Below are 12,922 nucleotides of genomic sequence, written 5' to 3' on the forward strand. Positions count from 1 at the left end.
GCTTCTACTGTTCTTCTAGGGGCGAACTTGCTCAACTGTTCTACGCCTCGGCCTAATCATTCCGAGTTGACAAGGTCCCCCGCTTTTCACGTGACGTCAAATCTCTCCGACAGAACTGCATGTGATCGATCCGATTTTGCTTGTTTGAAAGAAAAATGGAGGCGAACCATCCACCCATCTTCACCGCTACTTGGTTACGTACTTGGCCCTTTTGGCTGAACTCTACAAGGGTACTCGAACTCGGTACTCTGGCGCCTCCTCCATATCTCGGAATACCCCAATCTAGTAATGCCGCTTCATCGCCGACAATCGGACTCGGAGTAGAACACCGAACCTGAGAAGCCCGATATCACCAAAAACAACGACAAGTCAAGTACGCCAATGTATCTCTCAACCCGGTACTCTCTGTGCTTCCTGATTCCCATTGCCAATACCTCCCCATACTTGAGTCATTTAGACCGCTCCTCGTCCAGTCGCTTCTCTTCGCGCTTCCCGTCTCCGGCGCCGATACTGGCGCGAGTATTCCTCGGCTGGGTCTGTGTATCCGTCGTCGCTGAATCGTGGCCAGTTGTACTCGCTGAACTTGATTCTTCGGCCGTCGCTGGACAGAAAGCTCTCCTGGTTCTGCGCCGCCTCCGCGACAGTAGGACCTCGCGGGTGGGGGTGAGTATCGAGATTCACAGAGCTTCTCGTCACTCCCGGAATAGACGCTTCTCTTGCATATGCGGTCGAGTGCAAAGGGGAGCTGGGTGACATCCATGCTCGATCTTCCACTTGCCCAGCTCTCTTGTCGACCACCGGCCCGTGGAGATTGCCCAGCACCGTCTTCATTTCGTCCTCCAAACCCCGGCCAGAAAATTCCATCGAAGGAATGCGTGGCTCCTGATACCGGGTAGAGTGATTAGCTTGTGACGGATCAGCATTCAGAAAAATCTCCTTGTGGAAATCCACCAGTGGCCACGTGTAGCTTTGACTTGGACGACCTGTAAGCGTCGTGCCATCTCGATCATGAGTAGCTTGTCGTTGAGCCGAGTTGCTCCCGCCGTGCGCGGCCTGGAGAACGGGTGGAACCCCATTGACAAAACCCGATTGTAATGTAGGTGGAATATAACCAACGCTGCCATTCTTGTGCTTCGATCCAGTCGAGTACGCCTGGAACGTGACGGGGTCCTGCTTCTCAGTGTCTGTCTTGCCGGGATATGCCTTGAAATGAGGCTTGGGGCTTTCTTGACCGACAGGGATGGGCGTCGAATCCACAGTCAAGCTATTGAGCTTTGGCCCTGGCTTCTCCTCCGCAGACAATGTCGGGGTAGAGTCCAGCTCGATGCTATGTCGCACACCAGACCGGAATTGGTCAAAGTCATCTGGCGTGTCAATGCCAAAGAGACGACGCTCATATCGTGACGGCGCTTTCGTTTCAGGGACAAATATCGGGCTCATCGTGCGTGTCGAGAAAGTGGACGGAAGGGATACGAGGGACCCCGGGGCTCCGTTGCATATATCTTGCAAGCTTGAAAAGCTGCTCACCGACCCAGGCCCGAATGCAAGGTCGAACATGGCTTCTCGGTGTCCGGGTATGAACTCGCGCTCGGGCTCGGGGGTTGTTGATGGCTTGCTGCGTGTCTCTGGCTGATGGGTTTTCGATCCACGAAATTCTGCGGTACCAGCATGAGTCAGGAACTCTTCAATCCGAGTCGCCGGTTCGTCCGACTCACTCTCAACCACGGATTTGAGGCACCCTCGACCTCGTCTGTCATACCATCCACGGACTGCTGCCTTCTTCTTGTGCGCCGCCGCCTTGAATCGGTCAACGAATCTCGCCGTTTTTACCCCTTGGGATTGGGTAGGATTGACTTTTTCGCGCATGCTTGTTAAGAGTGTCGGAGTGAGTTGGGGAGATTTGTGTCGTGTAGAACAAGTCTGTTCCCGCTGTCAATTAGCTGGTCAGAGAATTTGTTGGGAAGCCGGCCGTAAACTCGATGTCGCTGTCGGATTTATCATATTTCTTTCTCAAGGCACTCCTGTCCTCCCTTTGTGTGGCGTCCAAGCCCCTGAGGCAGATGCCTTGGATCGAGACAAAGGCTTTGGTTTCATGGCACCCGACACAACGGCGCCTTGTCGCAGAGTAATCATGGAGGACAAAGGGGGTCAAATCGTGAATGCACAGCTTTGATTATTTCTTTGTCCTTGGACTGACCACTCCCCCCCAGCTACTGCTTCGGCGATATCATGGATCCTTGTCGACGAGTTGACTCCGTCACGGCCCCTAGTCCATGGGAATGTAGCCTGGGACATGCTTTACTTGCTCGCACCATTTGAGGATCGACGGCCATCTGGAGAGTTCGAATTTCGCGTCTCCAGCAATATGAGTGTACGCAAAGAGACAGATATCTGCCAAAGTGATCTGCGAATGCTTGCTTAGCATGTATTGAGACAGGGGGGAAGGCTAAGCTGAACGACATTGTTGAAACAAATCCGAGTCGAACAAAGAAAGCAATAGAACTCACGCTGTCGCCCACGAACCACCCATGCTCGCTCTTTGCAAGGTGATCCTCCATACAATCCAAAACCTGCTCTCCCGCCGCGACCTTACCCTTAATCTGCGCACGTCTGGACGTTTCGAGCTTATCCTCCCCAATGACGTATAACCAATATCGGAGAGTTGCGATATTGACTTCGTGCTGGTTCTGTTCGAAGAACATCCAGCGCAACATCTCTGCACGCTGTAGCAGGTCCTGGGGGATCAGAGTGGCCACTTGTAGTGGGGACGACGACGTGAACGCTGGGTTGGCGGCATCGGCGAGATAAAAGCAGGCCGCGTTGCTTTCCGGCAGAAACGTGGAATCGCCAATCTGCAGCACGGGGATTCTACCAAAGGAAGAGACGGTGCTGAGGAACTCTGCCGTTCTTGTTTCACCATTCAGGATTGAGTAGAGGCGACGTTCCAGCGGTATACCCAGCAACGCCGCAGTTAAACGGATCTTGTAGCAATTAGCTGAGATGGGGTCTTCGTGGAGAGTAAACTTGTCCATGTCTGCAAGAGATAATCTTGGAGTGCAAGCAAGTTCACGATGGTAAAGGTAGGGTGACACGTAAGTTGTGAGGCAGCAACCTACAAAGTCCAGTACCCGAAGCACTCTGGGTTTTGAAAATGGCGAGAGATATGTAGAGATAACATCATCGAGGTTTCTGATCGGCTGCACTTACTGTTAGATATTATCCTTGGATGGACGGTCATGATCTTGTCATCTGGGCGCTAAGACACGCCCTTCGGGATGTCCGTAGTTAATCATGACCAGTTAGACACGAGAGGCAATTCTTCCGTACGACCCGACCTATCGACATCTGGTATGCAACACCTGGAATCGAAATGCGCAAGCAACCGAAGAATGTTGCTATCGTCAAGCGTGGCAGTCCAGAAATTCCGTGGTGTCAAGGATCACGGGGTTTGACCCAAGAAGAGTCCACCAAACGACATATCGAGGGGGTGGGTGCTTCTCTTCTTATATCACCGGCAGTCCGGGGGAGGATGACCTACAGGTACTAGATTGAGGGGGTGGTTGCCTCTGCCGCAAGTTGAACTTGGCCTGTATGATCGCATATGTATGTGATGCATGATGCGTCCGTGCTTTAAATGGCGCGGAGCGGAGGTTATGCTCCTCCCGGGGCAAAAGAAGCCGTGGTTCAGATCAATTTGCTCCCCATCCCTGAAGACTCTCACAGTACCTGATTCGTCTAGGATAGACACCCCTCGCGTATTTGCTCTTCGTTCTTGCTACGGAGCGGGCCCTTTTGCCCTCTGGAAGATCCCTCCGCACGTGCATATGCATATGAGTACTCCGGGCGGGGGTGGTCCCAACGAGGGCAGGGATGGATGGAGGTTGGTAGGAAGTACCTCGTACCTCGTACAGTAGATCTGATCTCTCTTTCTGTCTCAAAACGTGATACTGTACTCGGTACCCAGTACTCGCTGTCCAACATGGAATCGGTACATGAGTACTCCGTATGTACCTCGTACATACTTCAGTTTCTCCGGTACATGAGTACTCGGTACTCGGAGTGCTTAGGTCGGTCATTCGAAGGAGATGCATAAGTTAGTATGTACCCTCGTACCTACATACTTCAGTTCTTAGCCGTTCGTAGCAGAGACGCTATGTTCCTCGAAGTACTCCGTAGACGAGATGTCGGAGAGTCGGAGGTTAGTTCCGTCCGTGGCTGCGTGGGTTCCTGGATTCCTGGTCTGGTTCGATTCGGGTTTGGTGTCAACGTAGTGACTACTGTTAGTACTGTAGGTACCATAGCATGAAGTTTGGTACCCAGGTAGCCAGCATTATTGTCCGGGCAACTGGTTTCCTAAATGGTGAGTAGCGGTAATTCCAGGATGTATCGATACAGCAGTCATGGAGTCCAGCGGTGGAGATGCGGTTTGTCCAAGTTGCATTCAGATCCAAGGGCGGCAATGGAAAGTAAAGTCGAAAACTCTCCGGGTGTCTGTGCGCGCCAAAAAAAGGGGGGAGAAGCCAGTCACGTGCGCGTACCATGGCTTCAAGGTACCGCGGACCACGAACCACGGACCAGGCGTGCGAGATCACTTATTTAAATAAGACGTAGTTAAAGAATGCTGCTAAAGATAAATTTCTATTTCATTTCCCAATCTTTTCTCTGGTCATCGCCTCTAGCCGTGGCACCGCCTGGAACTTGCACCACGTTCCTACATCCAAATCATTCATCCCGAACCAAGGAGGCTCTTCTACCCAACCTCCTTTGCTAAATCCCAAAAGAACTTTTTTTTACTGCTGAAAGCACGCTCTGGGATGCCAACAAGATTCTCAGCGAAGAAAAAAGCTCATGATGGAAAGAAGGTGACGAGCAGAAAGACCTGTTTAGGCAATACCGCTGCCACCGGTGAGAGTGATGATTTGACCTAAAAGGGCAAGGTTAGTGATCGGCTGGCAAAACACGACAATTGATGACAGGGGCAAGACTTACCGTTGATCCATTCGCTGTCGGGGTGGCACAAGAACATGACAACCTTGGCAATGTCGTCGGGAACGGCGCATCGCCCAAGAGGAATGAGTTTGGCAATGCCGGCCTCGATCACCTCAATGGGGGTATCCTTGGTGGCACCGGGAGAGTAATGCCAGGCATTCTGGGCGAACATGTCGGTCTTGATACCGCCAGGGGCAATAGCATTGGCGGTGATGCGTCGTGGGCCACCATCAGCGGCGAAAGAACGAGCAAAGCCCTCAACTGCCGACTTGGAGCCAGCATACAAAGCGTGGTTGGGAACACCCAGACGGGCAGCAATGGATGACATGAAGATGATGCGGCCACCGTCTGTACCGGGAACCGATTAGCCTAAAAGGGAATGCAAACAACGGACCCTCTAAAACTCACCGCTGAGGTACTTCAGGGCATGTTGACCGACGAAGAACTGAGCACGGGTGTTGAGACCGAAGACTTGGTCATACAGCTCCTCGGTGACATCCTCGGGCTTGGAGAAGGCTTCCATGCCGGCATTGTTGATGACAATGTCCACTTGAGCGGGATGTCAGCACGTGATCCCGGAGAGGGTAGGGAGGTCACATCAAAAGATCTCGACTTACGCTTGCCAAAGTGCTTGATGGCCTCCTCGAAGAGTTTGGTGATCTCGGGGACCTTGGAGATGTTGGCTTGGATGGCAACAGCCTTGCCACCGGCCTTCTCAATCTCGGCCACGGTGGCCAGAGCTGGCTTGGCCGAGCTGGCATAGTTGATGCAAACAGCAGCACCACGCTCAGCCAGGGTTTTGGCAAGTCCAGAACCAAGACCACGACCAGCACCAGTGATCAGGGCAACCTTGCCATCGAGGCGGATCTGGGATTGGCCGCTCATGTTTGTTGTGAGATGTTTTGAGGTTGGGAAGAGCGGGGGAGGGGGTAGGAAGGGGCGGTGAGGACACGGATTGAGTAGATTGAGAGGAGGTTGACGATGAGGGTATCCGACAAGTGAATGACGGACAGTCTATATCAGATGATGACAAGCGATAATGAAGCACGAGTAAGGATGGGATGTTTGGAGGGGATGAGAATATAACTTATGTCTGTGAATGAACTGACCGCTCAAAGCAAGAGAAAAAGGAATAACGAGATTTTTTTCAATGGATGATATAAGAAGCACGAGGGGTGGGAAAAATAGGGGGCCAGAATCTCCCCTCCGTACTAAGGGGAGAGTTTGTTTGTGTGTGCACACGCGTGTTTGGTGAAGTGCGTGGCGGCCTCTCTGTGACTGACTGTTCCCGACACTAGGCCGGACTGCGACTACCCATGATAACTCGTACTATTGATTTTTCTTGCTACGCTGCCCGCAGAGCCCGCAGAAGCCCAAGTCGGTGATTCGGGCCAAAAACGCGTTGAGGGAGGGGGAAGAGAGGGTCTGGCGACTCATGGCTGGCAGCCTCACCGATGGTTCGTGCCTGGGACGGAGAGTAAAATGGACCAGTCGAGGTCTTTGCTGGTCACGCTGGCGAACCCAGCATATCGAGGCGGTGAGGATTGAACGATAATGTTGTTTGGACTGCGGGGCAGACCGCCACGAGCGGGAACGAGGGGCTCGGTCTCTGTGTAACAGTATTTAAACATGGAGGGGCAAATGGCAGCCTCACCGTTTTGTTGAAGATTGAGGAGAGGATCTGGCGGCGGGAGTAGGAAAAAAAGGCATTGGGAGTGGATGGATGGCTTTACAGAATTGTCGGACAGAAATAGAATGCGGACTTGGAAGAAGGACATTTTATTGATGGGGGAAAAAGGGTCACATTGACCAGAGATATAGGCTTGTTGGTTTTTGCCGTAGTGAACGGAACGAGCAATTTGTGAGTAATTATTAGCTGAGGAGAGAGGGGGTGAGAGAGAGAAGAACAGAAGTCGGAAGTCCGGCGAGATGTGCTCGGTACCTAGAGCATTGAATCCAGTAGTAGTTCCCGGTCTGTCTACAAGGTAGGTACCTATCTGGCTACTGAGTAGTTGTTATCCTCCATTGAAGTCTGTGTAGAAGATCAATCAACTCGTCAATCATGATGCCTTGACTTGGAAGATCAATCAGTCTAATAAATCATGTCTCAGATTTCCCTTAGAAAGTTACCACGGCCGTATTCACCAGTACCACACTACGTCCCTTGGGTACTAAACCGTTGGTGGCGCCTAACCGTTTGTGGGCGTCAAGAGTCCGAACGCTAACGGCTAAACAACTGCTAGGTACTTGGTAAGTGCAGTAGTGCAGGGGTCTTCCTTCGTGCTGCTTCCCCTCCACCCCTCCTTCCCCCTGGGTTCTTTAGCGCGCCCTTGTCCCTTGCCGCATCTCTTGTCGGGCCCTCCATCCCTCCATTTTTAGCAGCTCCTAACGCATCTATCTGGTGCCTGACCATTCGCCTCGTACTTGCCCATTCTTGTCCAGAGTCTGGCGTCTTTATTTTTATTATTGTCTGTTCGTCGGTCCTTTTTGCCCTAATGCCAAGTCCATTGTCCATATCGAGTCGTTAGTTGGTCATTCTCACTTACTACTCACCCCCAATTACCCTGGCCGTCTTCCGGTCCTGACTGCACTGCACCTGGAGGGGCATAAAACAAACAAGGCTCTGTCTGGGGTGGAAGGCTCGGACTTTATCCAAACACACATGCACACGAACATCATCACATCGCATTGCCAGTTCGGCCTGCCTGAGGCAGTCAATCTTTGTTTGTCACAAACTCCTCAGCTTGCTTGCTCCCCTGTCCCCGTTTCCCATTCATCCAACCATCCAAACATTCTCATGTCTCGTCCTTACCAAGCGACCTACATACTCCTACTACCACGAGGTACGATACCTCGTATCCAGAACAGACCCAAACCCAAACCGAGGGGAATTAATCAATCCCTTGTCAATTACCCTACCTCTTAGTAAAACTCCGTAGCTCCGAACAAATCTGGCCGTGGCCCTGCCCTGTCCTGCTTTGCCCTGGTGGTCGGTTCCCCGTTCCCCATCTACGCACGAACGAGTATGGATGGACCAAGTACGAGTATAGGTATACATAGCAACGATGCTTTTACTCGCATGTCCTTGTGTCCTTTCCGCGTTATGTACTCGGTTGAACACCCCTTGCTCCGGCCCCTACATACACCTATTTGTCTCCCCTTTTCTAAAAACGAGATCCGCTTCAACGGACCCCTGCCCAAGGCTACAATCAACTAACTACTCGTAACTTGCTAAAGTCCTCCAGCACCATCAACATTAGGCTTAGACTGCCATTTTTCCCCAGCAATTCTTTTTTAACGGCCTCGACGGGTATCAAATTTCCCAATCAGAACCTACGTCTGCCCTTTGTCCCTTGCCCTTGCCTGCCGTTGATTGGGGGGACGTACGAGTTAACCGCCGTCGATCTAGGGTGCGGAGACTGGATCGTTTTTTGTTGTCGGACCCAAGTCTTGTCCGATTGCCCGACATATCTCGACCCCCCCAGTGGTTCAAACAGCCAATTGTTCGCTTTTGCTTCCAAGCTGCCTTGCTTCAATCAATCGACACTCATACCACCGAAACCTTGGTTCTGGCATCGCCCATATTTGGGTCGGGTCCGTGATGCAATCGTTTGTCTTAGTGCCTCTGTTGGTGTTGTTTTAGAAAGGAACAAAAACTCCATATGGTCTTGATACGTGCCCTGGTGCCCCCCTTGCTTGGAGAGGTCCCGAAGGTCCGCTCTCGTCCTCATATAACTCGGGTCCGTCTCCCCCCCAGTGTCACTCGTCCCAAGTGTTCCAGAGTTTTCTGGCCCTTTTCTTCTTCCAAATGTCTAATACCGACAACTACAAAGGAATCGAGACACGAAAGCCGGATGGCAGGAGACTTCTTCCAATTCATATCACCTGGATTGCATCTCCCTTGGTTTCCATTGACGCCGAACTAGATCCCATACGTACCCAGAAGGGAACAACTGCAACATGAAAGCGAAGAGCGTCCACAATACCTTCCTCCCACAATATATACCCGACAATCAAGATTCCTTCCCAGGTTCCCGTTGACCACATTCAATCTTTCCCGGAAAGTCAGATCTTCCCAGACAGTCAACGTACTGAGAACACCCCTGCAGCATATACCATTAGGATATAATATGTCCCGTCGTCTAGAACGCCCCGCAATGCTCTCATTATCATCATCCAAAGACATGAGACGTATATTCATCAACTGTACAAGAGGCGGAAACATCACGCCATATCGAGAAGAAGTGTGAAAATGGCGTATTAAGATTCCCAGGTGTGAGGAATACGTCCTGGACGACTTGGGTCCATAGCCCACTGGCCATCATCTGTCGGGGCCGTGCTGTCGAATTTCTCACATGTCTCTCCAGCTTGACATGAAGACACGAAGTTTGCGCTTGATGCCATCTGTCAACCGCATCGACGAGTCATCATCTAGAACCTCAATGCAGTGTTGCAGCAGGTTGCAAGGTACGTCCATAGGTGCAAGTGATCCATCCGATCGTGTGAGCATGGGAGTGCCTTCTTGGTATTTCATATACCGACCGATGGCCTCGTTCTCTGGTGTTAAGTCATCAATCGCAAATGGTCGGTCAGACTCGGCTGGACCATGCGTGGGTGAAAATCGCCCATTGCTGTTCGCCATGCTGGTGGCCCACCCCGTCAATGCCACCCGATACACTGCTCCTGCCCACCACGGCGGGCGGACGGCATGGGGCATGGAGCGGATCAAACGCAAAATTTGTCCACAATGGAAGAAGGCTTCTTCCGGTTGGTCTATACACCGCATCTGCAGCCACGATGCGTATCGGAATGAGCCAAGAGCCACCTCGCGGCGAGCAAATTGCTCAATGTCCTTGAAGCTGGTGATGGCGTTGAGTGATATTAGGTGATACATGATTAGGTTGGCACATGTCGTCCAACACGTGCCCTTGTTGCCCGCAAAGCTTTGTTTGCTGATCGAATACCAATGCTGCAGCAAGGAAGATATCTCCTCCAATCGAGCTTTGGTGGCCGCCTTGGACACTGCTCGGGATGTCTTGGCGTGGTTACCACCGTCAGGTAGGCACGCAATAAATTGACGTAGCTGGCATACTTGGGCCTGGATGGGGTGCAAGAGCAACCGAAGCTGCGTGGGCGAGAGCTCCTTGCCCGCCAGGTCTCCATCAACGAAACTGGTGAAGAAGTCTCTGACCGACGCTGGACTTCCATATGTCGACCCATGGGCTCTGTCGAACAACTCAAGCCAGTCCGCTGCTGTCTCAGCGTGCCAAAGATCATCGGAGTCGGGCATAGGCGCATGGAGATTTACGATGGATAATAAGGGAGTGGTGTCGGAAAAGAGACTCATCTCCTGATCGACGATTACCCAGGAGTGAGAGAGCCTTTTTCTCCAGGTCAGCATGATACAACGCCACGGCTGCTCCTGACCACACGGGAACAACTCACCTATGTCTGCCCTCGTGCTCCTTCCAGTCCTCCCAGGCTCGTTCGGGATCCTGCCTTCGGCTTTCAATAGTCGTCGACCATTCATCGGACTCGAGCATTCCAGAATGTGCCAACATCTGGCAAACATCAGCAAGGGTCATAGTTCATCAGGGAGAGAAGGACTCACTGCTAGGTACATGCCGCGTTGGCCCATGGCCATCTATGAGCTGTTAACAACAAGATCAAGCAAAGTATCCGGAACCTAACTTACGTCCATATGCCACTTGTCACCGGACCATGCAGCCAGACAGGTGAACAAGAGAGCAGATCGGAGCACCAGAGTCTCACGTGCTTGGAGCACATCCTTTTCGATCGTGTCAAAGAGTGAAATTCTGCAAGCTTCCGTCAAGCCACTAGCAAGGTATCGTGCCTCGACCGTGGCTGTTGCGGAAGCCCCCGAGGCGACCATCAGCAGGATTAGGAGGCTTGCAGCTTTGCTGTTACTTGATCCCATGAAGACATTGGGGTCCAGTCGGCCGGCAGGAACTGATGAATAATAGGGCTCATATCGAACGACGTAACTCCTCAAGAAGTACTGCATCACATCTGGGGGTGGTAACATCAAGAATGCATCACGGCTGGAGTCCGGGCTCGATGGGGTGTCTTCCCGAGCTGCGTGATCTGCCTTGTGGATTTCCAGTGCCTTGTGGAGGAAGCTTTGGGTGATGGCGAGCAGTTTCTCGCGAGACCATCCTACGATGGGTTCGGTCGCAATTTTTCGTTCTGTGGCAATGTCCAGGGAGGACTCATCCAGCTGAGCCGTCCACGCCGCCCAGGTTGCCTGATTACGGAGTGTCTGAGCAAGGCCCTCCAAGTAGATGGAGGCCGTCTTTGGTGGGGCAAAGGAATATTGTTTATCGACTCGATTGCACTGAAAGAAAGGCCAGGCGTGATGGGCGGCCAACACGGCATCGGGCTCCTGCAGACCACTGGTGGTCGAAGAGTTGGACGGAGAGAGCCCGGCTGGGGGCCGGTACTGTAAATGGCTATGAGGGCTTTCCAGATCCATCCGCATGGGAAAGGGTGTGGCTCCGTCCGGTATCTGAATCGGGAGAGGCATATGTGTTGGGGTCGGAATTCCCATCTTACTATGCAGAAGGAATTGATCTGTGTGGTCATGCATCAAGGCTGGAGGAGGGCTCATGAAGTCGGTGAGTATGTTGGTAGAGTCGAAATCTAGCATACTGGGTTGGGCACCGCTCATGGCTAAGAAATGACTGTCACCCTCGTGGTCGTAGGGGGCTCCGTGCATTTGTATAAAGTTCTCCATATGCGGCATATTGGGCATCATTGGAGTGATTGGGATAGTCAGCTCTGGGGGCGTTTGTGTAAAGCCGGCTCTCAACATCCGTGGCTCTATATCTGCGCCGAACACAGCTGGGGCAATTGGTACTGGGTGATTTGTGTCAGGGAGGCTCATCCGGTGTTGAAGTACGGGACGAGGGCCCATGCTGTCTGTGATAGGGTCATTTAGTCTCCGGCTCCCGTACGCGGAGAGACGAGGAAACGTACTGGGAGAAACTCCATTGACGCCCGGAGAGAAGTGAGACATTTGTGATACATGGAATGAGGCGGAGGAATGTAGAGCACGCTCTGAATGTGGGCGTGGGAGAGGGTTGCGTCGATTGGGATTGTGGGAGGAGCGACGAGTGGCTCGGGACTGGCACACAATCTGTTTGCTCACACATCTTGAGCATGGGACCTGTGATATTGGTTGTCAGAACAGGTGATATGCCAATTAACGCACAATCAGACATTCGCTCTGTATGAGGCTCTCCAAGGCTGGGTATGCGAGGCAGTCCCATCGTCGTCGATAGCCCATTGGATCACACCAGCTCTTTCTTCCCCTAATGCCCTGGAAAAGACATCTGTTCTCGACGAGTCTGACTGACCTTCTTGTCACATTTTGCTTTCGCTTTCGCGCAGTGGACGCAGGCAATCGGCATGCGTTCTGTGGGCGAGTCCATACTGTTTGGACGGGTAGAAAGAGAGTCGAGTATAATATGAACAAAGCCTGGCGTTCAGGACGGCATACAAGACATCCGTCAAGTGTGCCAGTGGGGTATATGCGAGAGTGTCTCCCTCTTTCTTCGTCAATGCAAAGCGAGGGCTAGTGGCCTGGAGTCGAAACCTGACGAAGGTAGGAGGCTCATACAAATCGGGGCGGAGGGTTGACGGTGAGGTTGAACACAAATTAGCATTATCTGTAGAGGCTGAGCCGTAACGATGGAGAGACGGAACAATTGCCAATTAGGGGGGCAAGCGAATGTGGAGGGAATTCCAACGAGAGAGTCAACGAAAGGCGAAATAGTAGCAGTGTTGTGAGCGAGCGTAAGGATAAAGAGAAAGACACGAGCATATACAACGAGGAGGAGAGACGCAGTGGACGCAGTCAGATGCAACGATCGACGAATTATGGATTGGGTTTGATGGATGGATGGAGACACCA

The 12,922-nt window shown here is 52.2% G+C and overlaps 4 protein-coding genes across 4 annotated transcripts; all 4 read right to left on the minus strand.

The window, feature by feature from the left end:
• Positions 1-453: 453 nt before the first annotated feature.
• AYO21_11885 (hypothetical protein) lies at positions 454-1,866 on the minus strand (the record flags this gene model as incomplete). Its single annotated transcript, XM_022661764.1, has 1 exon — positions 454-1,866. One exon carries the CDS (start codon positions 1,864-1,866, stop codon positions 454-456), a length of 1,413 nt encoding a protein of 470 aa, XP_022505923.1.
• A 400-nt stretch (positions 1,867-2,266) lies between these two features.
• Positions 2,267-3,032, minus strand: AYO21_11886 (hypothetical protein; the record flags this gene model as incomplete). Its single annotated transcript, XM_022661765.1, has 2 exons — positions 2,267-2,404; positions 2,508-3,032. The coding sequence occupies 2 exons, from the start codon at positions 3,030-3,032 to the stop codon at positions 2,267-2,269; spliced, it is 663 nt and encodes a 220-aa protein (XP_022505924.1).
• A 1,851-nt stretch (positions 3,033-4,883) lies between these two features.
• AYO21_11887 (hypothetical protein) lies at positions 4,884-5,874 on the minus strand (the record flags this gene model as incomplete). The annotated part of the gene is made up of 4 exons (XM_022661766.1): positions 4,884-4,924; positions 4,990-5,337; positions 5,398-5,538; positions 5,607-5,874. The coding sequence occupies 4 exons, from the start codon at positions 5,872-5,874 to the stop codon at positions 4,884-4,886; spliced, it is 798 nt and encodes a 265-aa protein (XP_022505925.1).
• Positions 5,875-9,340: 3,466 nt separating this feature from the next.
• On the minus strand, positions 9,341-12,025 carry AYO21_11888 (hypothetical protein; the record flags this gene model as incomplete). Its single annotated transcript, XM_022661767.1, has 5 exons — positions 9,341-10,370; positions 10,435-10,550; positions 10,601-10,633; positions 10,685-11,928; positions 11,986-12,025. The coding sequence occupies 5 exons, from the start codon at positions 12,023-12,025 to the stop codon at positions 9,341-9,343; spliced, it is 2,463 nt and encodes an 820-aa protein (XP_022505926.1).
• Positions 12,026-12,922: the final 897 nt, after the last annotated feature.

Source organism: Fonsecaea monophora (genome assembly GCF_001642475.1).
Source record: "Fonsecaea monophora strain CBS 269.37 chromosome Unknown Scaff193, whole genome shotgun sequence".
NCBI classification, from domain to species: domain Eukaryota; kingdom Fungi; phylum Ascomycota; class Eurotiomycetes; order Chaetothyriales; family Herpotrichiellaceae; genus Fonsecaea; species Fonsecaea monophora.